This window comes from Typha latifolia, chromosome 2 (genome assembly GCF_019914945.1).
Source record: "Typha latifolia isolate L0001 chromosome 2, TyphaL0001v2, whole genome shotgun sequence".
NCBI lineage: Eukaryota > Viridiplantae > Streptophyta > Magnoliopsida > Poales > Typhaceae > Typha > Typha latifolia.
The window spans coordinates 13,299,764-13,318,062 of record NC_133087.1 but is presented as its reverse complement, the minus strand read 5'-3'; the positions used below and the strand labels follow the sequence as shown (position 1 = coordinate 13,318,062).

The following is an 18,299-nucleotide window of genomic DNA, read 5'->3' as shown; positions in this document are numbered from 1 at the left end:
ATCGACCATAAAAGTTTCAAAATTTTAAAAGTTGTGTTCAGAGAGAATGAGTTCCCCACAACTTTAATATTTGAAAATTACATTAGAGCTGGTTGATACTTTTGTATGGCTAAAGAGGTCATGAGTTCAATTCTAATTTTAAATAATATTATGAATAAATTGTTTAGTGGTCGGTGGTTTGGTAGCTTAGTTCGATTCGATTGATAGCTCACAGTACGGTTAGCTTACAGAAATAGTTTGACAATACAATGACTTGGAGTAAATTTCAACGACTTTTAATTCGAATCAATTATTCGGCGATACATATAAATTAAAGCCTAGACTAACCAGTTAAAAACTCGGTAAAACCTAAGCGTCTCTGTATCTAAAAAGGGTTGACCCTTTGTCTAGCCCACATCTAGCCTTTTGGGCTCATGAATGATTAAAAAAAAATTACAGATTTTAGAAGCCTGTAATTTTCTGGCTCTCCCTGTTTCATTATTTTAGAAAACAATGAACATCCTTTGCTTTATACTTTGAACAAAACTACAATTCAAGCTGGCAGAGATCAACACGGAGCACATCAACTTCATGAATACACAGCTAATGGCAGACCAAGATACAATGAATAAAATTCATGCAATTACTCAGTGAATTTTAACTTCCACTATCCAAGTACATGATGTAAATCCTGGTAATGCAATGGGGAGACATAAAATTGAGAGAGTTGAAAAACCTCCTTAATACATAAGACTAGCTAATAACATAAAAGCCAGGAGAAACAGACTCCTAGAAGGTCATCAGCAAGTGGAGAGCTTCCAACAATTAATTAACCATCCGGAAAATATGGAGATTGTAAGTTGCTTCATCTGATGTTCCACTTTTGCTCCAACGCACTGCATATTCGGTTTAAACAGCATGCCGCACTCAGTGGGTAATTACAAACTGCAAAATACAATGTAACAGGATTAATATCGGCCACAACAAAGGGAATAAATGACAGTGAAACTATATGGGCTTCTCCATCTGTTAGCACGATAAGAAAGAAAGAAGAAAAGGAACTACAAAAGAACAAACTTTTCATCATCATTGAGTTTGCACTGAGCCTAACAACTAACAAGATCAACATATCACAGATAATATTAGCAGGTATCTTCGTAAGAAAGATAAAGGAGTCTGAATTTCCTTAGAGACTCGGACTCTATAGTACACAAGTTGCTTAATAGTAAGTACTAAAACTAGATCCGAGGATATATTAGTACTCCTAGTGGCAGAACTATCTAATTGGCATTGCTGAACAACACTGTCCACAAGGACCTTTAGGACATGGACCATATGGTATTGTGACATCACTTTAAATGGTCACCTCCAATAAGTTATCACAAGAATTATGTCTATACTTGTTAAGCTGCATTCTCAGCTTAAAATTACATGGAAAGTCCCAATCATAAGACACACAAGTCTACCATAAAGCGTATGATCAAATAAAATTATAAAATCACTCTATGATGGATAAAAGTGCACATAAATTTCTTTCATGTTCTTAGATATCAATGGAGCAATGTTCAAATATCCAAAGCATAAAACAAGCAGATGCCCTGGTGCATGGTTGTGTCAGTCAGGCCTTATCTCTATGTCTGAGATGAAACTTGGTGTAAAAAAGTGAAAACAAGGTTTCCTTCCATCCCAATGCAAAACAAACTAGAAAGCAATATATGATAAATCAAAATAAATAAGGGTTTAACTCCACCATGCATTCATCTGCATATCCTTTCTACTTATTCCATGACAAGTATTCTGTCCCACATGCTAGCCCATGCTTTGAGGTACATAAAACGGAATGGAACGAGCTTCCTGCCATAAAACTGGATTATATATTCTACATGTTCCAAACTAATAACTGTTCCTGCACTGCCATTCTGAACCTTGAGTTCTACATCCACCATTGAAGTTTCCTAGAACTAACAAAGCTACAGTGAATAGCACAAATGGGATAATTTGAATAAATCTACATTCATGGTAAGGCCTTAACATCAAACACTGATAATAATAGAATATGTCTGACATTTGATATTTATCAAAAGTTTCACTAGAAAAGTAATTAAAACGACAAGCAAGTGAGCAAGAAAGATACAAAGAAAACTGGATCTTATACAATCAACTAATGCACATCATCAAATAATGATCCACATGCAACAGCCATGCTGATTGACACTGGGTAAGTGAAAAATCTTCCATGTTCTTTTAATTACTTACTTGATATAAAATCTTCCATGTTTTCCTTGTCAATCATTCCATGGGCCATAGCACCAACCTGAACCAAAGCTCTAACATGGTCAAATTTTTTACAGTGACAACAAACTGAAATATCAAAACTGTCGTACATACCAATGATAACAAAATCCAAAGCAACAATTTTGTCATAATTTATACATACCACAAAGACAAGGTTGATATCATCACTAGCTGCTGCAACGTAGTCGAACAAATTAACTGATCTTTCTGCACTATATGAAAGGCCTAGAAATCGTAGTAGAGTAGTTAGCAGTCATACACGTGGATTTATGCTATTGTTTATGAAAAAAAAGAGATTGAGATTCTCACCTATTTTTCGTGAATTGAGAGGTAAATAACGAGATACAGGGTTTTTTATTACATTAAGAAGTTTCTCACGCTTCCCAACGGCAGTAATACTCAACTTCTGCAGTAATTGTGCTGCAATAAAGAAGCATACCTTGATCATTACTTAAGAAATTAAAGCAGTTAACCAGATCTTGAGAAGTAAACTTTGCTAAAATGAGCAGAGCAGCTTTGCTATAACTTACACATGAGGCCACAAAACCGTTTAAATGTACGCGGCATGCGCACATAGGGTTTAATTTCAAAAAGCACTCCTTTTTCTGTCTTCACGTAAACAGCTTGTAACCTTCCAGCTTTAGTTAGGGGGCTATCAAAAATCGCAAGAAGTGCCTGGCATGGTTGTCAGTTAAAGTCGAAGGATCATATTAAGTAATGACAATATAGTACTTGAGTTCAAAGTCCAAAGTAAAAGCAGTGCAAAAGGAGCATCTAATAACGCTGTTCAAACATGCCCAAATTTTAAGAAGGAATGCAGATATCTAGGTAAAGGAGAACACGATCTTATAACATCTAGGCATTCTTCACTAGGCACAGAAACCAAAGAAAAAAATTTATTAGGTACTCGGATATGTTTCTTCTTTCAGGTATTAACATCAAAGAAATTTCAGCCCTAACTGCATAATAAATTATAGAGGTATATTGATACCCCACGTAATGCAACCACCTTTTAGATCATTGTGCATACATTTCTTTGGTTCAACAAAGTACTTCTCTCATAGGAGAATGTTCTCAAAATGAAAAATGTCTTTCTTACACAATTTAAAGTACAGCCGCGAAAGAAACAGTACTAAGAAAGCCAGATACCTGGTGAATAATGTCAGGCCTGTAATCAGCTGGATTGCGGTTCTGCTTTCTTAGATAGTTGGCATGATCATCTGAGTTCAAAATTTGGAAATTCTGGAAACAAAGACAAGAAAAGTATATGAGACATGCACATAAGAGATTGGAGGAACTATACAATATGGGTATTGTTCTATAACAAAGGCAACAGCAATCTGCTTGATTGAAGTCAATGCATTATCTCCAACATTTATTGTAATCAAATAGTATGAGTATATACTATATAGAGCTGCAAATAATGAGAAATTAGAGGTCAGCTGATATATCATATGACATAGGTTAATTTAGGAGTTAGGACTGTAATTCATCAACAAAGTAAACAAGAGCCATAAAATTGAATATTGCAACAATTTATTGTATTAAATTACACAATCTAGTGATGTTAAGGTCCTTAAGGCATTTGACCTCCAAGAAAATCCTCAATGTATATAATTTGGAGTCCTGATTTCACATATTAATAACATAGTCACAATAAGAGCAGCTAAGAAGCACAGGTTTGTTCCTTTTATTCCACGCATATCTATATTGGATACATTATCTGATGCAATACTTGTCGGATTCTACTAGATATGTATCGGAAGCCTCCTTCAAGTATATGAATTTTCAGAATACAGTTAATATTGAAGATATCGCTCAAATACTTCCAAGATATTCCTTGGATACTACCATGATTCATGTTAAGCTAAGTCAAATTATCTGAGATTACAACATTTCATTTCCGGTTAAATTCAGAAGGTTGAGTTGTGACATGTTAACATTGTTTGTTAGTTTAGGAGACATAATTTAACAAACGGAGCTTTGGATTTCATGCCACAGTGGCCATTTACCTAAGATTTCTGGACTGAATTCCTTTGTCGATCTAACATCGTACTAACTTAAACCTAAGATTCATGAATTGGATTCATTTGTCTATCTTACATGTTACTGACTTAAATGATGCAGAATATAGTGAACAGTTTGTTAGAATTGATAATTCTTCAATCGATGGATTTGATGTGTGATTATATGTAAAGGATCACAGCTACAACAACTTTTCAATTAATAGAATGCTTGTACACTGTTGGTTCTCCGACATAAACTAGAACATTATTTCATATCATCATATGTGCAGGTCTATTTGTAAGTGCCTAAAGTGTACTCTCTTGGATTTGAGACAGGATGTCAAAGACAAAATCCCAAATGATCCCTAAAGCAAATAACAACCAATAAAAATCTGATTGAATCTTAGGTGCAAATAAATAGCAATCTTGCACTAATCTGCCGGACTTTTTAACTTAAGCCTAGTTTTAGCCATAACCTGGTTGATCCCTCCAGAAAACTGTGAATTCTAAATTGCAGCCACATCCTCAATTTTGATATAACACAGCAAAAATCATATCCACAGTCCACATAGAACGTTAGATCCGAAACTTAATTTTTTAACATCTACTGACACCCTTCACAACATCCAGAATCAGAAAAGTTCCACTCCCTTTCCTCTCCTTGCAATAAAGAAGCAAAGTACCATCAAACCCACAACAAAACCTTGAGCACAAACCAATATAAGAGCCTCATTCAGCCACCCTCATCCCAAGGAACCTGAATTCTACTATCAACACCACTGATAAAAAAAGAAAAACGCTAATCAAACTCCAGATATAGACCCTAGTTCTGAAAACAAAAATTATATAACCCTTGACAGAACTTCCCAATAAGAAACTTTTACTGGCCTTCTCAACCTTGGCAGTCAGAAAGAAAATTCTAATCTAAACCACAACATAAACTGGTCTAAACTCAAGACTCTAATTCAAAAAGCAACAAATCAGTAACAAAAAAGGGACTCTTTTTTTTTATACTCAAATCCACGAGCAGAGTAGAAAAAACAGATCAATCACCATAGTCCAAATTGAAACCCAAATGTCGACCCCGGGCACTTACCTTTCCAACCTTGCCGACCTCGAGCGAGGCCTTCTCAAGCACAAAGATGACACCTTTCTGCTTCCTCGCGTCATCGATCGGCCGCGCGACAACCGGGAGCCCAACCATCTCGTCGGCGACTGCATCCTGACTCCCCTCCCCCTCCTTTTCCATCTCCTCGACCTCTCCTCTATTCTCCTCCTCCTCGTTTACTTCTTCCACTTCTTGTTCTTCGATCACCTCCTCTACCTCTCTCTTCGGGCGCTTCCTTCGCCCTTTCACTGCGTACGGCCTTACCATCTTTCTTCTTCTTCTTCCTCCTCTTCTCTCTGCTTGGCGACGACGACTACTTGAACGGAGCCGTTCTGCGGTGGGAAAGGCGGGTAAGAACGAGGGTTTAGGGTTTACGTTGGTTTAGGACCAGGCGATCGATTTAGTATCAGCTTGGCCAGGGTTAACTGGTTGAAATATTAAATACCAGGGATTAGATTTAAATGGGTTTATATAAATTATTCAAGTTATAAACAAATTATCATTTGGGTGATGAATGAGTTATTCCGGCCATAATTATATTTTATTGGGTAATAAATAGGTTAGCTAGTCTTAAATAAGTTATAATCTAAATATAATTATCCTGAACCAAAACTTATTTAAAGTATCCTAGTTCGATAGGAGAGATTTATTCTAGAAATAATTGTTCATATGTTCACTTCTATTCTAAAATAATGGTACGATATAAAGTGAAAAATAAAAATAAAATTTAAATTAGTCTCTGTAATTATAATTAAAGTGAGTGTTTAACTTAACTAAACACACACAAATTAACTTTTAAGTCTTTTTATTCTCTACACCACGGCCGCCCACCCTCGTTAGAAACCATCCCACCGCTCTGTCCTCACTCTCTTCCTTACTCCTCTCTCTGGTGGTAGGAATAGACATGATAACCGGGCGGGCCGGGCCGGGCCGGGTCGGGCCGGGCTTTTCGGGCCAAGCGGGCTTAAGTCTTTGTTTACGACCCGACCCATTAATCACTCGGGCCGGGCCGGGCTAGAATAGTCTAGCCCGTTACCGCCCGTTGGCCCGTGAGAGATTGGGCTGGGCCAGCCCAACCCACCAATCACTCGGCCCAACCCATATTTCAGCTATTTTTAGAATTTTTTTTAACTATTAGTTTTTTTAAAATATTTATATTCCTCTATTTAAAAAAAAAATTAAAAAATAAAATTTTTTAAAAGTCTGCTTAAAATAATGCAAAATGGTATAATACTAAAATATTTTTTTACTGTAGCAATGGTAAATTACTGTAGCAAAACGGGCAAAGCACTGTAGCATACGGGCGGGCTTAGTTGCGAGCTAAACGGGCGAGCTTTCGGGCCGGGTCGGGCGGGCAAAGGGCTAGCCCGTGCCGCCCATGGGTAGTTCGGGCTCGGGCCGGGCCGGGCCTAAACCGGGTCCGGGCCGGGCTTAAACCGGGTCGGGCCGGGCATGGGCGGGCTGGGCCATTTGATCATGTCTAGGTAGGAAGGAGGAAGCGATGACGACGACAAGAGTGGAGAGAGGTGAGAAAGAAGAGATTTTTTTGGGGGGTAAGATATTTTGATCTATAAAATATAAGAAATCAAGGTAAAAACTAATTCTGAAAATTATTTGGGTAGGCTTAGTTAAATTTGACGAAAAAATTAGCAGTCACATTTTAGTTATAAGTAAGACAGGGGGTGTAATTGAGCTAAGCTTGCTTGAATTGAAAATAATTTCAAGCTTAGATTTGTGATCAAGCTTAAATTAAAATTATTTTAATTTGAACCAATTTCGAGCTAATTTTGAGTTCAAATCGAGCTTGTTTAAACGAGCCGATTAATGAGCAATTTTAAGCCTTAATCAAGCAAAAATTTGAGCCTGATCTAGCTTGAAATAAATTAAACTTGATCTAGACTTGAATAAAGCTTAAAATAAGGCCTAATTGAAAATATAAACTAAAGAAAGTATTTAAAATTTTAATTAAAATTCAAAACTAAACTCTACAAGATCAGAGTATATAATAATCCACTTAATAAAATTTAAAATATAACAAAAATATAATATAATATAGAAATATTACTTATATATATATAGTATAATTATTTTGAGCATTATCGAGCCAGCTCATAATCAAGCTTGGCTCAAATTTTTTTTCGACCCTATTTTGAAGATCAATACCGGCTCAACTTATTTGTTAGGCGAGCTTGGTTGAGCCATAACTGGTCGAGCTCAAGTTGGCTTAATTATTTTGACAGAGTGACTGATTTGAAACTTTTTAAGTATTGAGGTAAAATAATGTTGGGCATAAAGAGTAAAATGTATTTAACCTTATATTATTCTATTCTAACTCTCACTCTCTCTATAAATATATATGCATATATATATATAATATATATATATATATATATATATAGAGAGAGAGAGAGAGAGAGAGAGAGAGAGAGAGAGAGAGGGCAACGCATTTGCACACATTCTTCTTCATGACTAAATTTTATCTACACATTACTGTTCAATAGGAAGGGAAGACTATATAAACCCAAATGGATGAGAAATGATACCATTTTACCATTTATATCACCAAGAACAAATTATTGTATACTGATTTGTATATTTTGTTATATCAAACTTGGGTACATTGGATCACTTGGAGTTATGATCAATCCTATGATCCATCTTATCAATCAAATAGTTAATCTTGGTCCACTTCATGAAAAGGCAGTGGAACAGTCTTCACAGCTCTGAACTTTCCTGCATTGTTTAGATGCTCATTCTCCAACCTAAAACATCCATAAATTTTTTGTCAGTGTGGTAACAAAATATATTCCTAGATATGAACACAAATCTAGCTGAACTCTATCAATTGTGTTGAAGAGCTAAATCAAGAACTTGTATGATTTTTTAGAGAGCACTTCTCCTCATATTTTTACTGCATATTTAGCAACTTCATAGTTATTAGTTTTTCTGCATCACTTTTGAGCAAATCTTATAAGTGAAAAGTTCCCAAGCACCTATTAGATGAATGTTCAGCTGATCCTATAAGAAATTCAGCACTAGGGCTTACGTTGTAACTTCGTAAGTTTGATCGATGTACTAAAACTATGATTGATCATAGGTTATCGATCGTCGTTCAGGATCAAATTTCCATTGAGTGATATAGGATTATTAGATAATCAATTAGTTAATTTCAGCTGTATGTGTTACATATTTCAGAACCCTGACAATGATAGTTTGGCGGCTCGCATAAAATTTTTGTTAAGAAAACTATAGAAGTGTATATTATCAATACGGTTCGACTGTGGTTTACCTATAGAAATTCCAATGCCCTCGGCGAATCACCTCAAGAGCAGCTAAAAGGAATGAAGTTACTCTAGAATCCAAACTCCCAAAATTAGGGTGGACAACAGTTTGTAGCCAGGCAAGCCTTAAGACAAGATTCAGACCCTGCAAAATTTACAAAATTATTACTAACAACTCAGAGCAGAAAGAATTCAAGAAGGAAAATAAGATGATCGTAGAAGTATTATAAATCGACCCAATTGTAAGCAATTTTCTTCAGAGAAATGCTGCAGAATATAAACACTAAAAGTATGTGGAGTTAATGAAAAGGCTAGCTCATACCATTGACAAGTAGTATATATATTTCCTTCGAAGAATTAAATCGTTCCTAAGCCATGGATTCTTTGAATTAAACTGAAGCAACCCCCAATCCTTTACGAAATCCCAGTACAACTGGTACACGGTTGCGGTGGTCGACACGATGACAACTAGGGAGAGCCATCCAACATTCTGCTCCTTCTCATATGCTACTTTCACACCAGCTGCCATCATGGCAGACACATACTTCCCCAAGTTAATGAGGTGGCTCATCTCTCCTTCGTCGAACCATCTTCTCCCGCACTATGACATCAAAAACTTTCAACATTTAACATAAAATTCTTCAATTATCAAGAGAAGACCGTAAGTGTGAATGAGATATGGACCTGCATGGCTCTCCAGTAATATGGGAGGAAGGACACAGCATAAGACAAGTCTCTGAAATGCTTAGTTCTCATGCAGTATCCATAGTCTTGTGTCTTATAACTGCCAGTTATGTAGTAGCAAGCAATGTTCTCCAGATTCCGAAGCAACGGGACCTAGTTTCATCAAGAAAAGTACTTAATTTTTACTATAACACTATGATTGACTGTAGGAAAAAGTCATGAGAACATAAAAATTCTTGAATACCTGGCTGCAGAGCTGATCAGCCATGAAAAAATCAACCATAATGACCTGCAATTACCTAGAGTTAGCAACTAATTCTGTTAAGTATCAACATGATCTGCTTATCCTTGAGTGACAATGGCATACCTTGTACAAAGGGGACAAGAAGATGTTCCTTATGATTCGAAGGAAGAGATAGCGACTCGATCGATAGAGGATATTGACAGGGCAAACAAGCAATGTGATGAACATCTGTAGCAGATCAGAAAAGCATCTTGTTATGCCAAAATGAAGTGCATAAGGTGGCAAGAATATTGTTGCCCTAGTCCACTACATGGATAGATTCTATATTCTTTTAGTTAGTGGTTTGAATTATGGTGGATAATCCGCTGGATCAATTCCACATGAACATGAAGAACTAAAGATTAGTATTTAAGCTTACCAAAAGTAAAATTCCAGGAATTGCTTGAACTTCAGTAGAGGAATGCCCTTTGACAGTGAGAGTCAAGTGGGCAAGCATCACTCCTACCACTACTGTCATGGATGTAGTGCATATCAAGAATATATCCCTATATTTCAGCTCTTTTGTAGGTGAAAATTCAAATATGAATGTATAATTTATGCGCGTCTTTCTCCAAACAAAGATGTTGCATCCATAGAGAAATAAGTGCAGAAAAAGAAGGCTGAACATACTGCAGGCAATAAGGCATACGACATCAATAACTTCTTGATGAAATTAAACATTTGAATTTTATAGTCTGATTTTGGTGGTTACCTAAGAACCGGGTAGACGGTTTCCATGTATACAGAGTCCGATCGACCAGTGTACATCCCAGCTATATGTGCCATGATGCAGTAGCCAATGAACAGTGCGATGAAGCATCCCGCAAATAGTCCTAAAGATGAATTCAATAGTATTATGAGAAACAAATGAAAATTCACTAATAATGTTACAAATTCTAAGTTACTTACCAATGAAGAAGGTGACAGCATGCGATTCTTGACGCTGTCGGGGATTGAGATACTTCATGGCCTTCCTCTTGTTATCTTCAGCAAAATGCTTGACAAATAGCTCTTCAACCTCATCCATAAGCTTAATTGCCTGTCCATATAATTTTAATAACACATTTGGGTAATTTTATTATACTTCTGATCTGGTAAAGATTGCAGTAACTAAAAATCTTGTTTCTTATATTTCGACGTAATTAAAGAAGCATCAAATCAGATTGAGGAATCTTAGTCACAAAATAATCAGAGAGAGGGATTTGCCTTGTCTGAGCTATTGAAATAGGAGCTCTCTACTACTTTCAGGTATATGGGCATGACTTCTTTTCCTGTCACCTGAGATATGAACAATTAACATCAGTTCAACAACGGCACACATGAACAAATTCAAAGAACTAACTTAATTCGATAAGAAGATGACGATAGATGACCTTGTCGAACTTCTTCAGAATTTTTACGAAAGCCATCATGTTCAAGTTCCTGCAAAACATGCATCATCTCAAACCATTAAAATTTATGCTCGACTATTATTTACTTCCATAGATCATAAGAATCTTTTCTACGAGATCATAACTCACCGATACGTTCGAAGGTAGCCCAATCCTTTGTATAACTCAACAAAAGCCCCTCTGATCATCTTCTCTGCATGGTGAAGCTTGGTCTTATTGATGCTGACCTTATTGCCCCCCTCAAGGCCATACTTCTTTGACTGGCTAACTAAGTCTTCCCACACTAAGTTAGTGATAGCAGAGATCGTCCTAGTTGGTGTTGTGAGGGGTATATTGATCTTTAGGTTCTTCCCCTGGCAAGTTATTACCCTTCCTGAAAGGCTTCTTAGCTTCCCTTCCTCTCTTCTAGCCTTGATAAGACCTCCTGAATCATCTACCCTCTCTATAAATTCTCCTGTTTGTGTCTCTTGAATTTGTTGCTGTTGTTCTTCTTCTTCTATTACGACCTGTGTGGATCCCTCTGTTGTCCAAAGAAAGAAAGCAAGAAAAAGAACTTATAATGACGCCAGAATTTATGTAATATGACAATCTTCTCTTGTTCAGATATAGAAGCAATAAGAGGATAGCACACCGGATGCAACTGAACAAGATATGGAAGGATCATCCTTCGAGTCATTACTCAGACCCTTCTCTCCTCGCCGCCGTTTGAGCGCCGCCTTGAGATCGAGGAGGATCTCCATCTGCTTCTTTAGTAGCTCTCCTCGCTCCATGAACTCACCCTCCTTCCTTTTGTAGAACTGGTTCACCTTATTGAGCTGAAGGTCCAGCCTCGCAAAGAACTCCTTCGCCGCATCCGTGTCGGCGAACCGGTCTAGCAACTCGGTCTCGTAGACGTCCCCTTTGCTCTCGGAGCTCGCGAGCTTCTTGTGAACCTAAGCAAACGCCACAATGCAACACGTACACGCTAAGATCGACGTACGATGAACGAGGGAACCAAGTAAAAGGAAACAGCAAGAGAGTTTTTAAGTGCCTGAATGACGCCATGGTCCTTGTGTGCATGAGAACCAAAGAGAGGGAGCTTCTTCAATGGAGAGAGGAGGCTGTGAGCCAAAGTAGGACGCAGTGGCTTGTCTTCTTGGTAAACAAGGCCATGGACTTGCATCTTTTTGAGGTCCTTCTTCAGCTGCCAGTAATCCACAAAGGCTTCCTTCCATTCTGGAACAAGTTGGCCTTCAAATTGCTTGGAGAACTTCACCATCTCTGCTCCCCTGCTTCTCCTCTGCTCCTTGGGGTTATGGGTGAGTGTTTGAGGAGAGACCCATGAGAGAGAATATATATATAGTTGATGAGATTAGCATGGGGAAGGAGAAGAGGAGGGCATCAAGTGTGGGTGATGGGGAACAGCACATTCTAAGATATACCAAGTATAAGGCTTTGGGTGTTAAATATACTGAGGAACTTCCACCACTTGGGTTTTGGTGCCTGGATTCTCCTAGGGAGGAGGAGGAAGAGGAAGAGGGGAGAAAGGTGGCAAGAGAGAGAGAGGAGGGGGTGCATGGAGTGGGCCCTGCTTTTGTTTTGTGCTGGCTTGTCACTTTATTTGGGTGCTAGAAAAAACAATCAAAAGTTCAAATCTCCTCTAGTTCCACTTAATCTAGATTAGTTAACATAAGATCAAAATAAATTGTTCTACAATTAGAGAATTTTAATATTATACTCCTATAATTTGGTTTTGAAACCAAATCTCTTATTATGTAATTTTTTTTATATACTTTACCTCAACATGGTTATTTGTTTCAATCACTCCTATATTATTATATTTGAACTGAAATTCTTTTCCTCATATTTATCAATCTGTATGTCAAATTTGGAAATACTCATTAGATAAAAATTTATAAATATTTGAACAAACTTTTTAATACATGTAAAATAATATCAATCAAATTTTAGATAATAAAAATATTACAAAAATATTAAATATATATATATATATATATATATATATATATATATATATATATATACTTTTGTCATATCTTTATCATATGAAATCTGATATGTATTATTTTATATACATTAAAAAACTTATCTAATTATTTATAATTTTACCTTTAATTAGTATCTTAAAAATTGATCAATCAAAAATATTGAAAAAATAACTATTTCAGTCCGGATATAATCATAAATGGTGGAGTAATATAAATAAAACTATAAGAGGATGAAGTGAATATATGTCAAACCATATGGAGGTAAAATATAGTTTCCCTTATTATTAATATGATTTTAGAGAAAATATTTTTTATTAATCATATGTTTATGTGCAGTATTAAGAAGAAGCATAACATGTAATTGAGAGAAAAATGGACCCTTGCAAGTCGTATATATTTCCTTATAAAAGTAAGTACACATCTAGTACAAAAAATAAACATATTTAATTTTAAGAGCTCAATTTTATTATTATTAAAACTTTAGAATTTTCTTTTTGCAAATAGTCTAGAAAAATGACCCTTTCATTTTAAAAGAGGTAAAGGGTTGCTCCTTTGGAGTTTTTGACCCAAATATTAATATAATATAAAATATTTATCAAATTATATTACTGTTTAAATTATTTTCCAAACTAGTATTATAGTAAAATCGCTGTCTTAGGCAGCGATTCTTAGATGTTTCCAATATACTGAAAAACTGTTAAAAAAATTATTGTCTTCGACAATAAAAATTTTTTCACCATTGTTATATAGAAAAAATCACTTTCTCTGAAAGAGATTTACAATGACTAAAAATCACCGTCTAAGACAACGATTTCACTGTATTACTAATTAAAAAATACTTTAAATAGTATTATATTTTAAAGAATATTTTATAGTGCAGTAATATTTTGGTTAAAAAAAAGTAGCTCTTCTTTGACCCAGAAACTCAAAAAGAGAGGAATTAAAAAGCTTTTGCTGATGCAATAGTTACTGACGCAGAGGCTGTGACTTGCACAATGACTACTTTCTTCAATTATTGAAGGAAAAATAAAATAATGAAATGAGGACTCTTCCACTACAAAAAGGATGCATGCTTGTCTTTTTTTTAAGTTTTAAAATACATTATCTTGTGACGAGGCAAAAGAAGTTGCATGGCTTAGAAGATTACTTAACAAATTATGCATGTTAGAATATAAAATATAAAGATTAATATATTTTTTTAGTAGTAGTTTAAGTTTTTAGAGTAATTAATAAGTAAACGTGGTATCGAATTAGATGTTCTGACTTTAAATCCTCGGTCAAGTCCATTTGTCGTGTAAAATATAAATTTCTAATTTATAAATGTTCTTTAGTACATCCATAGATGTTACAAATAAATAATAGGGCCTTTTATTTATTAAAAAAGATTAAGTCATATTCTAGTGGTTGATAGGTAAATAGATAGATAGAATCTAACCTGACTATTATGTTAATATAGTCATAGAAAGAAAGTTACTCTATAACCTCTCATGTATTCTATTTCCTATAAGATCAATAAATCTAAAACACTATTATTAAGTCACCGTTGTCCCTTAGTGGTCCACGAACCGAGTTTAATTTTCATATAACTATTGGAGTTGATATTTAGTGGATTTTTTTACCTAAAAAGTATATATGCATAGTTTAGATTTTTTGTAGTTTGTCTAGCTATCCGACCCATATATCAGGAAAGGATTAGCATACGATTAGTTTACCGGCTCGTGATATGTTAAGACAAAGAGAAACTACTATCATTTAATCTCAAAGGTTATATTAGATTATAAATAAATAAAACAAGGAGAGGGCTTGAATTGTAATATCATTTAAAAGGATGCTAATATTCAACTTTTTATTCCATCCCTAAGTGCTTGTTAGGCTGACTTAACTCAGGGTTAATTTTTTTTTTAACAAGGAGAGGGCTTGAATTGTAATATAATCAAAATATAGGGTGTTATTTATTATTTTTCTCATTTATAGTGTAATCTTAGTCATATGTAATATTTGAGAATAAAGGGGGGGATGGTGTGATACAACTAGGCTAATGATAAGGAAGATAGAGATGAGAATGGGTTCTGAGAGGATTTAAAGATGATTAATTTTAAGGGGTAGTTAAAGATCCAATTCCACAACAAACTTGCCGTCTTAAACTTACCTATTTGATTGATTAAGGTTCTATATATAAATTATTTGATGATATATGTGAAAAGTTTGAAGACAATGGTAGGTTAAATCACTACCGCTGAATTCGAACCCGTGAATTCTCATACAATATGAATCCGAGCATATTTTCTTTAGCATCTTTCGCCTCTCGGTTAAAACTCTGTCTGTGATTTAGGGTTAATTCTTTTTTTAAACTCTCTAAATTATAACTAATTTTTCTATAAAACCTCTAACTTTTTATGACATTTGCTAATGTTTCTTACTCTTTGTCGGTGTTAACTAAAAATATTAAATAACTATCTTACCCTCATATTTATTTTATTTTCTCTAAAATAAATATAAAAAGATTCTTATAAATAATCACGTGATAGTTTTTTAAAGAAAAATTCTAATGAATAACTAACAAAAGAGTTATTTTAGGTTTTATATAATTAAAGGAGTCAATATGTCACGAAAAATAAATGACGAAGTTTATATAAAAATATGCCATAGTTCATATTGATGTCTAGATATAATTATCCTCATGATATATTAGTCTCTCTTTAAATCCTATAGGAAAGAAATAAGAAAAAAGAAACACTCATGGTCACTACATAAGATTTGGTGCTTCTTTGGTGCTTAAATCCATATGGAATATTTGTTGAATATTCCCTTTGCACTACTATTATAGCATAATTGCTGTAACAATTTGATAAAAAGTTGTATATAAAAGGTGTTGAATGCCAAAGCTAAAAAAAAGTTGATGATGTGCTTCATTGACATGACACTATGCATGGGCAGCATATATATATATATATATATATATATATATATATATATATATGCATGAAATCTCTTCTTCAAAGGGTAAAAGACACTACTTAGATGAGCCTTTTAGCTCTATGAGGAGGGCCCATAAAATTAATGGGAAACTAGTCAGTTTTTCTCACAAGGATTAGGTTAACCATTTTAATGACTACCCTAGCAATTGGCCAAAAAAACCTTAGAATGGAGATCTGCCTCATCTCAGTCTAATCATAATTTGATTGCTTCCTTCCATAGATGTCTGAAGAGGTTGAAACTCTAAATTGATAGTAATTTGCATTAAATAATCTGTTAATCTGAGAACTTAATTTATTACATAATTTATGCACCATGTTTTTTAAGGTGCTCCTAGACGGATAGATAATAGATAACAAGATGTGCCTTCAATGGCAGAGCTATGATTTTAATTTAGGATTGTGATTATTGGATAGTAAAATTAAATATTAAAGGGATCATATTGTATTAGCATTCTGGTACTGAGTCGGCTTCGATTACCGATCCTTTGGTGTCTTCTTACTTCCTCGAGCGATACGAGTTCGAATATGTCCTCTGAGTCACGATCCGACCTCCGGTTTTGGTCGTGTTTTGGTCGTTCGAACACACTCGGGCCACGTTCGAATACACCCACGTAACATGCAAGTTTTTGGACTTATGTGAGTTCCATTTTGACTTGGATTTATATTTATCTTGTTAACCTATATAAGGATTGGGATACCATAATCCTAAAATGATTGGTGATTACTTTTGAGAAGGGTTCTTGGAGTTACAACATTTTTCCATCAACAAGATTTGTCTCTTCTTCAATGTACCAAGATTTTCGTCTTAAAGGTCATCTAGATGAATGATCAATCTCGAGGGTTACTGGAATTAGAGATCAATCATAGAAAACGGTGAATCGCGGGTTCTAATGAGCAAGATTGAGTTAAGGATATTTTTATAATTTTTTAGTATAATTAACTTTATCTAGATGTTTAGTTAAGTTTAACTAACAAATATAATGACATGATATTTTTTACACATATTTATTAAATTATAGAGCTGAATTTGTACATAAGAAAAATATAGGGTGTAAACTATAACTTCATTAGAAGACAAAGTATTATATGCAAATTTTCTATATTTTAAAGAGAAATTTATTAGAAAGACTCTTCGTTTTTACATTTATTATTTACTCTTACTAAATCAGTATTTATTAGTGGGCTCCTACATTTTATTTATTGTCTCAAAAATACCCTGAGTTAACTTTAACCTAATAGCGACTAACTAAATAGAAAGTATTCTATTATCTTTTAAAATTAAAATTTTAAATACCTAAAGTATGGATCGTTTGAGCTTAAAATTTAGTTTCTCTTGTATTTTTATGCCAATCACAAAAAAATTAGTATCAAGGTCATTTTGCATCTATAATTAATTTAACTCGGATCGAAAAAAAAAAGTTAATGAAAGAATATTTTCAGGCATCAAAACAGAGGGATCAAATGATTAATAATTCATATGGTATAATAATAGAGTGTGATAAAAAACATAGGAACTCTTTTATTCTATTTCAAAAGAGACAAGTCTAAGAATATGCTTCATCTCACAAATGATCAAAGAATTTCAACAATTTGGATAACAAAAACCCTAATTCTCTGCCTTATATGCTTATTTCTATGAGAATTATGCTCCCCAACTTCTTATACCATTCCATAGTTGACATCTTCTCATCCCTCCAGACCTATGGATTCATGGCTTCATGTTACAGTATAGGATTCCTGAGGTGATAAAGGTTCCTAAAAATAAAAGAATAATCCTACTTATCTGCATCATTATTCTGTACTATTCTTCTTTAGTCTATACTCATCTTTCACCCACTCACACATAATATCCAACAGCATATATATATATATTTCTCCTTTAGTATTGTTGTTCCAAAGAATCAGTGCAAAGCAAGCTTAACTTCTTCTTCTTCAGGAAGCCTCCATAAATTCTTTGATTACATCATACATAGGATTTGAGCAGCCATCAACTGTGAATATAATTCGATATTCGATGCTGAATTATTCAATAGATAGCAAGTTATTAGAAGTGAATGCATCACTTGCAACATCTATCATTTTTATGGTGGCTGTCTTTAATACTTCGATTTCGCATCTCGTTTCTCACGAGCCAGATTTGCAGATTCTCATCCTGAAATGTACTTTCAGAACTAAAATAGTGCTGATAATATACTGAAGAATAAACCAATTCTGATCAGTCTCAGGGAATCGTCGCGAAGAGAACATGCCGGTCCGTTACGCGAAGATTACTTGCGATAAATTCTAGTTGACTCGAAAGTTTAAGC

At 34.6% G+C, this 18,299-nt stretch overlaps 2 protein-coding genes across 3 annotated transcripts; both read right to left on the bottom strand.

Annotated features, from left to right (window-relative positions):
• Nucleotides 1-599: 599 nt before the first annotated feature.
• LOC140782995 (uncharacterized) lies at nt 600-5,847 on the bottom strand. Its single transcript, XM_073129933.1, has 7 exons — nt 5,377-5,847; nt 3,424-3,516; nt 2,805-2,949; nt 2,584-2,694; nt 2,417-2,499; nt 2,236-2,293; nt 600-924 (listed from the first exon to the last, which is right to left on the bottom strand). The coding sequence occupies exons 1-7, from the start codon at nt 5,653-5,655 to the stop codon at nt 845-847; spliced, it is 849 nt and encodes a 282-aa protein (XP_072986034.1). The 5' UTR covers nt 5,656-5,847; the 3' UTR covers nt 600-844.
• A 2,067-nt stretch (nt 5,848-7,914) lies between these two features.
• On the bottom strand, nt 7,915-12,415 carry LOC140781059 (phosphate transporter PHO1-3-like). Of its 2 annotated transcripts, none has more exons than XM_073126837.1 (14): nt 12,058-12,415; nt 11,659-11,959; nt 11,157-11,547; nt 11,010-11,058; nt 10,843-10,914; nt 10,546-10,675; nt 10,349-10,469; nt 10,016-10,265; nt 9,721-9,825; nt 9,598-9,642; nt 9,354-9,506; nt 8,992-9,270; nt 8,678-8,814; nt 7,915-8,150 (listed from the first exon to the last, which is right to left on the bottom strand). In XM_073126837.1, exons 1-14 carry the CDS (start codon nt 12,283-12,285, stop codon nt 8,063-8,065), a joined length of 2,349 nt encoding a protein of 782 aa, XP_072982938.1. In that variant the 5' UTR covers nt 12,286-12,415; the 3' UTR covers nt 7,915-8,062. The 2 variants fall into 2 exon arrangements, with proteins under 2 accessions (XP_072982938.1, XP_072982939.1); XM_073126838.1 differs by having other exon boundaries at nt 10,016-10,142.
• Between the last annotated feature and the right edge of the window lie 5,884 nt (nt 12,416-18,299).

Bases quoted from the DNA above. Each gene is read 5' to 3' on its own strand.
- LOC140781059 (XM_073126837.1), bottom strand. From the start codon at position 12,285: ATGGTGAAGTTCTCCAAGCAATTTGAAGGCCAACTTGTTCCAGAATGG. The intron at 9,643-9,720 runs GTATGCCATTGT...AGGTAATTGCAG, and splicing joins TCTTGTCCCCTTTGTACAAG to GTCATTATGGTTGATTTTTT. The intron at 8,815-8,991 runs GTATGAGCTAGC...TAAATTTTGCAG, and splicing joins ATATATACTACTTGTCAATG to GGTCTGAATCTTGTCTTAAG.
- LOC140782995 (XM_073129933.1), bottom strand. From the start codon at position 5,655: ATGGTAAGGCCGTACGCAGTGAAAGGGCGAAGGAAGCGCCCGAAGAGA. The intron at 3,517-5,376 runs GTAAGTGCCCGG...CTTTGTTTCCAG, and splicing joins AGGTCGGCAAGGTTGGAAAG to AATTTCCAAATTTTGAACTC. The intron at 2,950-3,423 runs GTATCTGGCTTT...CAACCATGCCAG, and splicing joins GGCCTGACATTATTCACCAG to GCACTTCTTGCGATTTTTGA.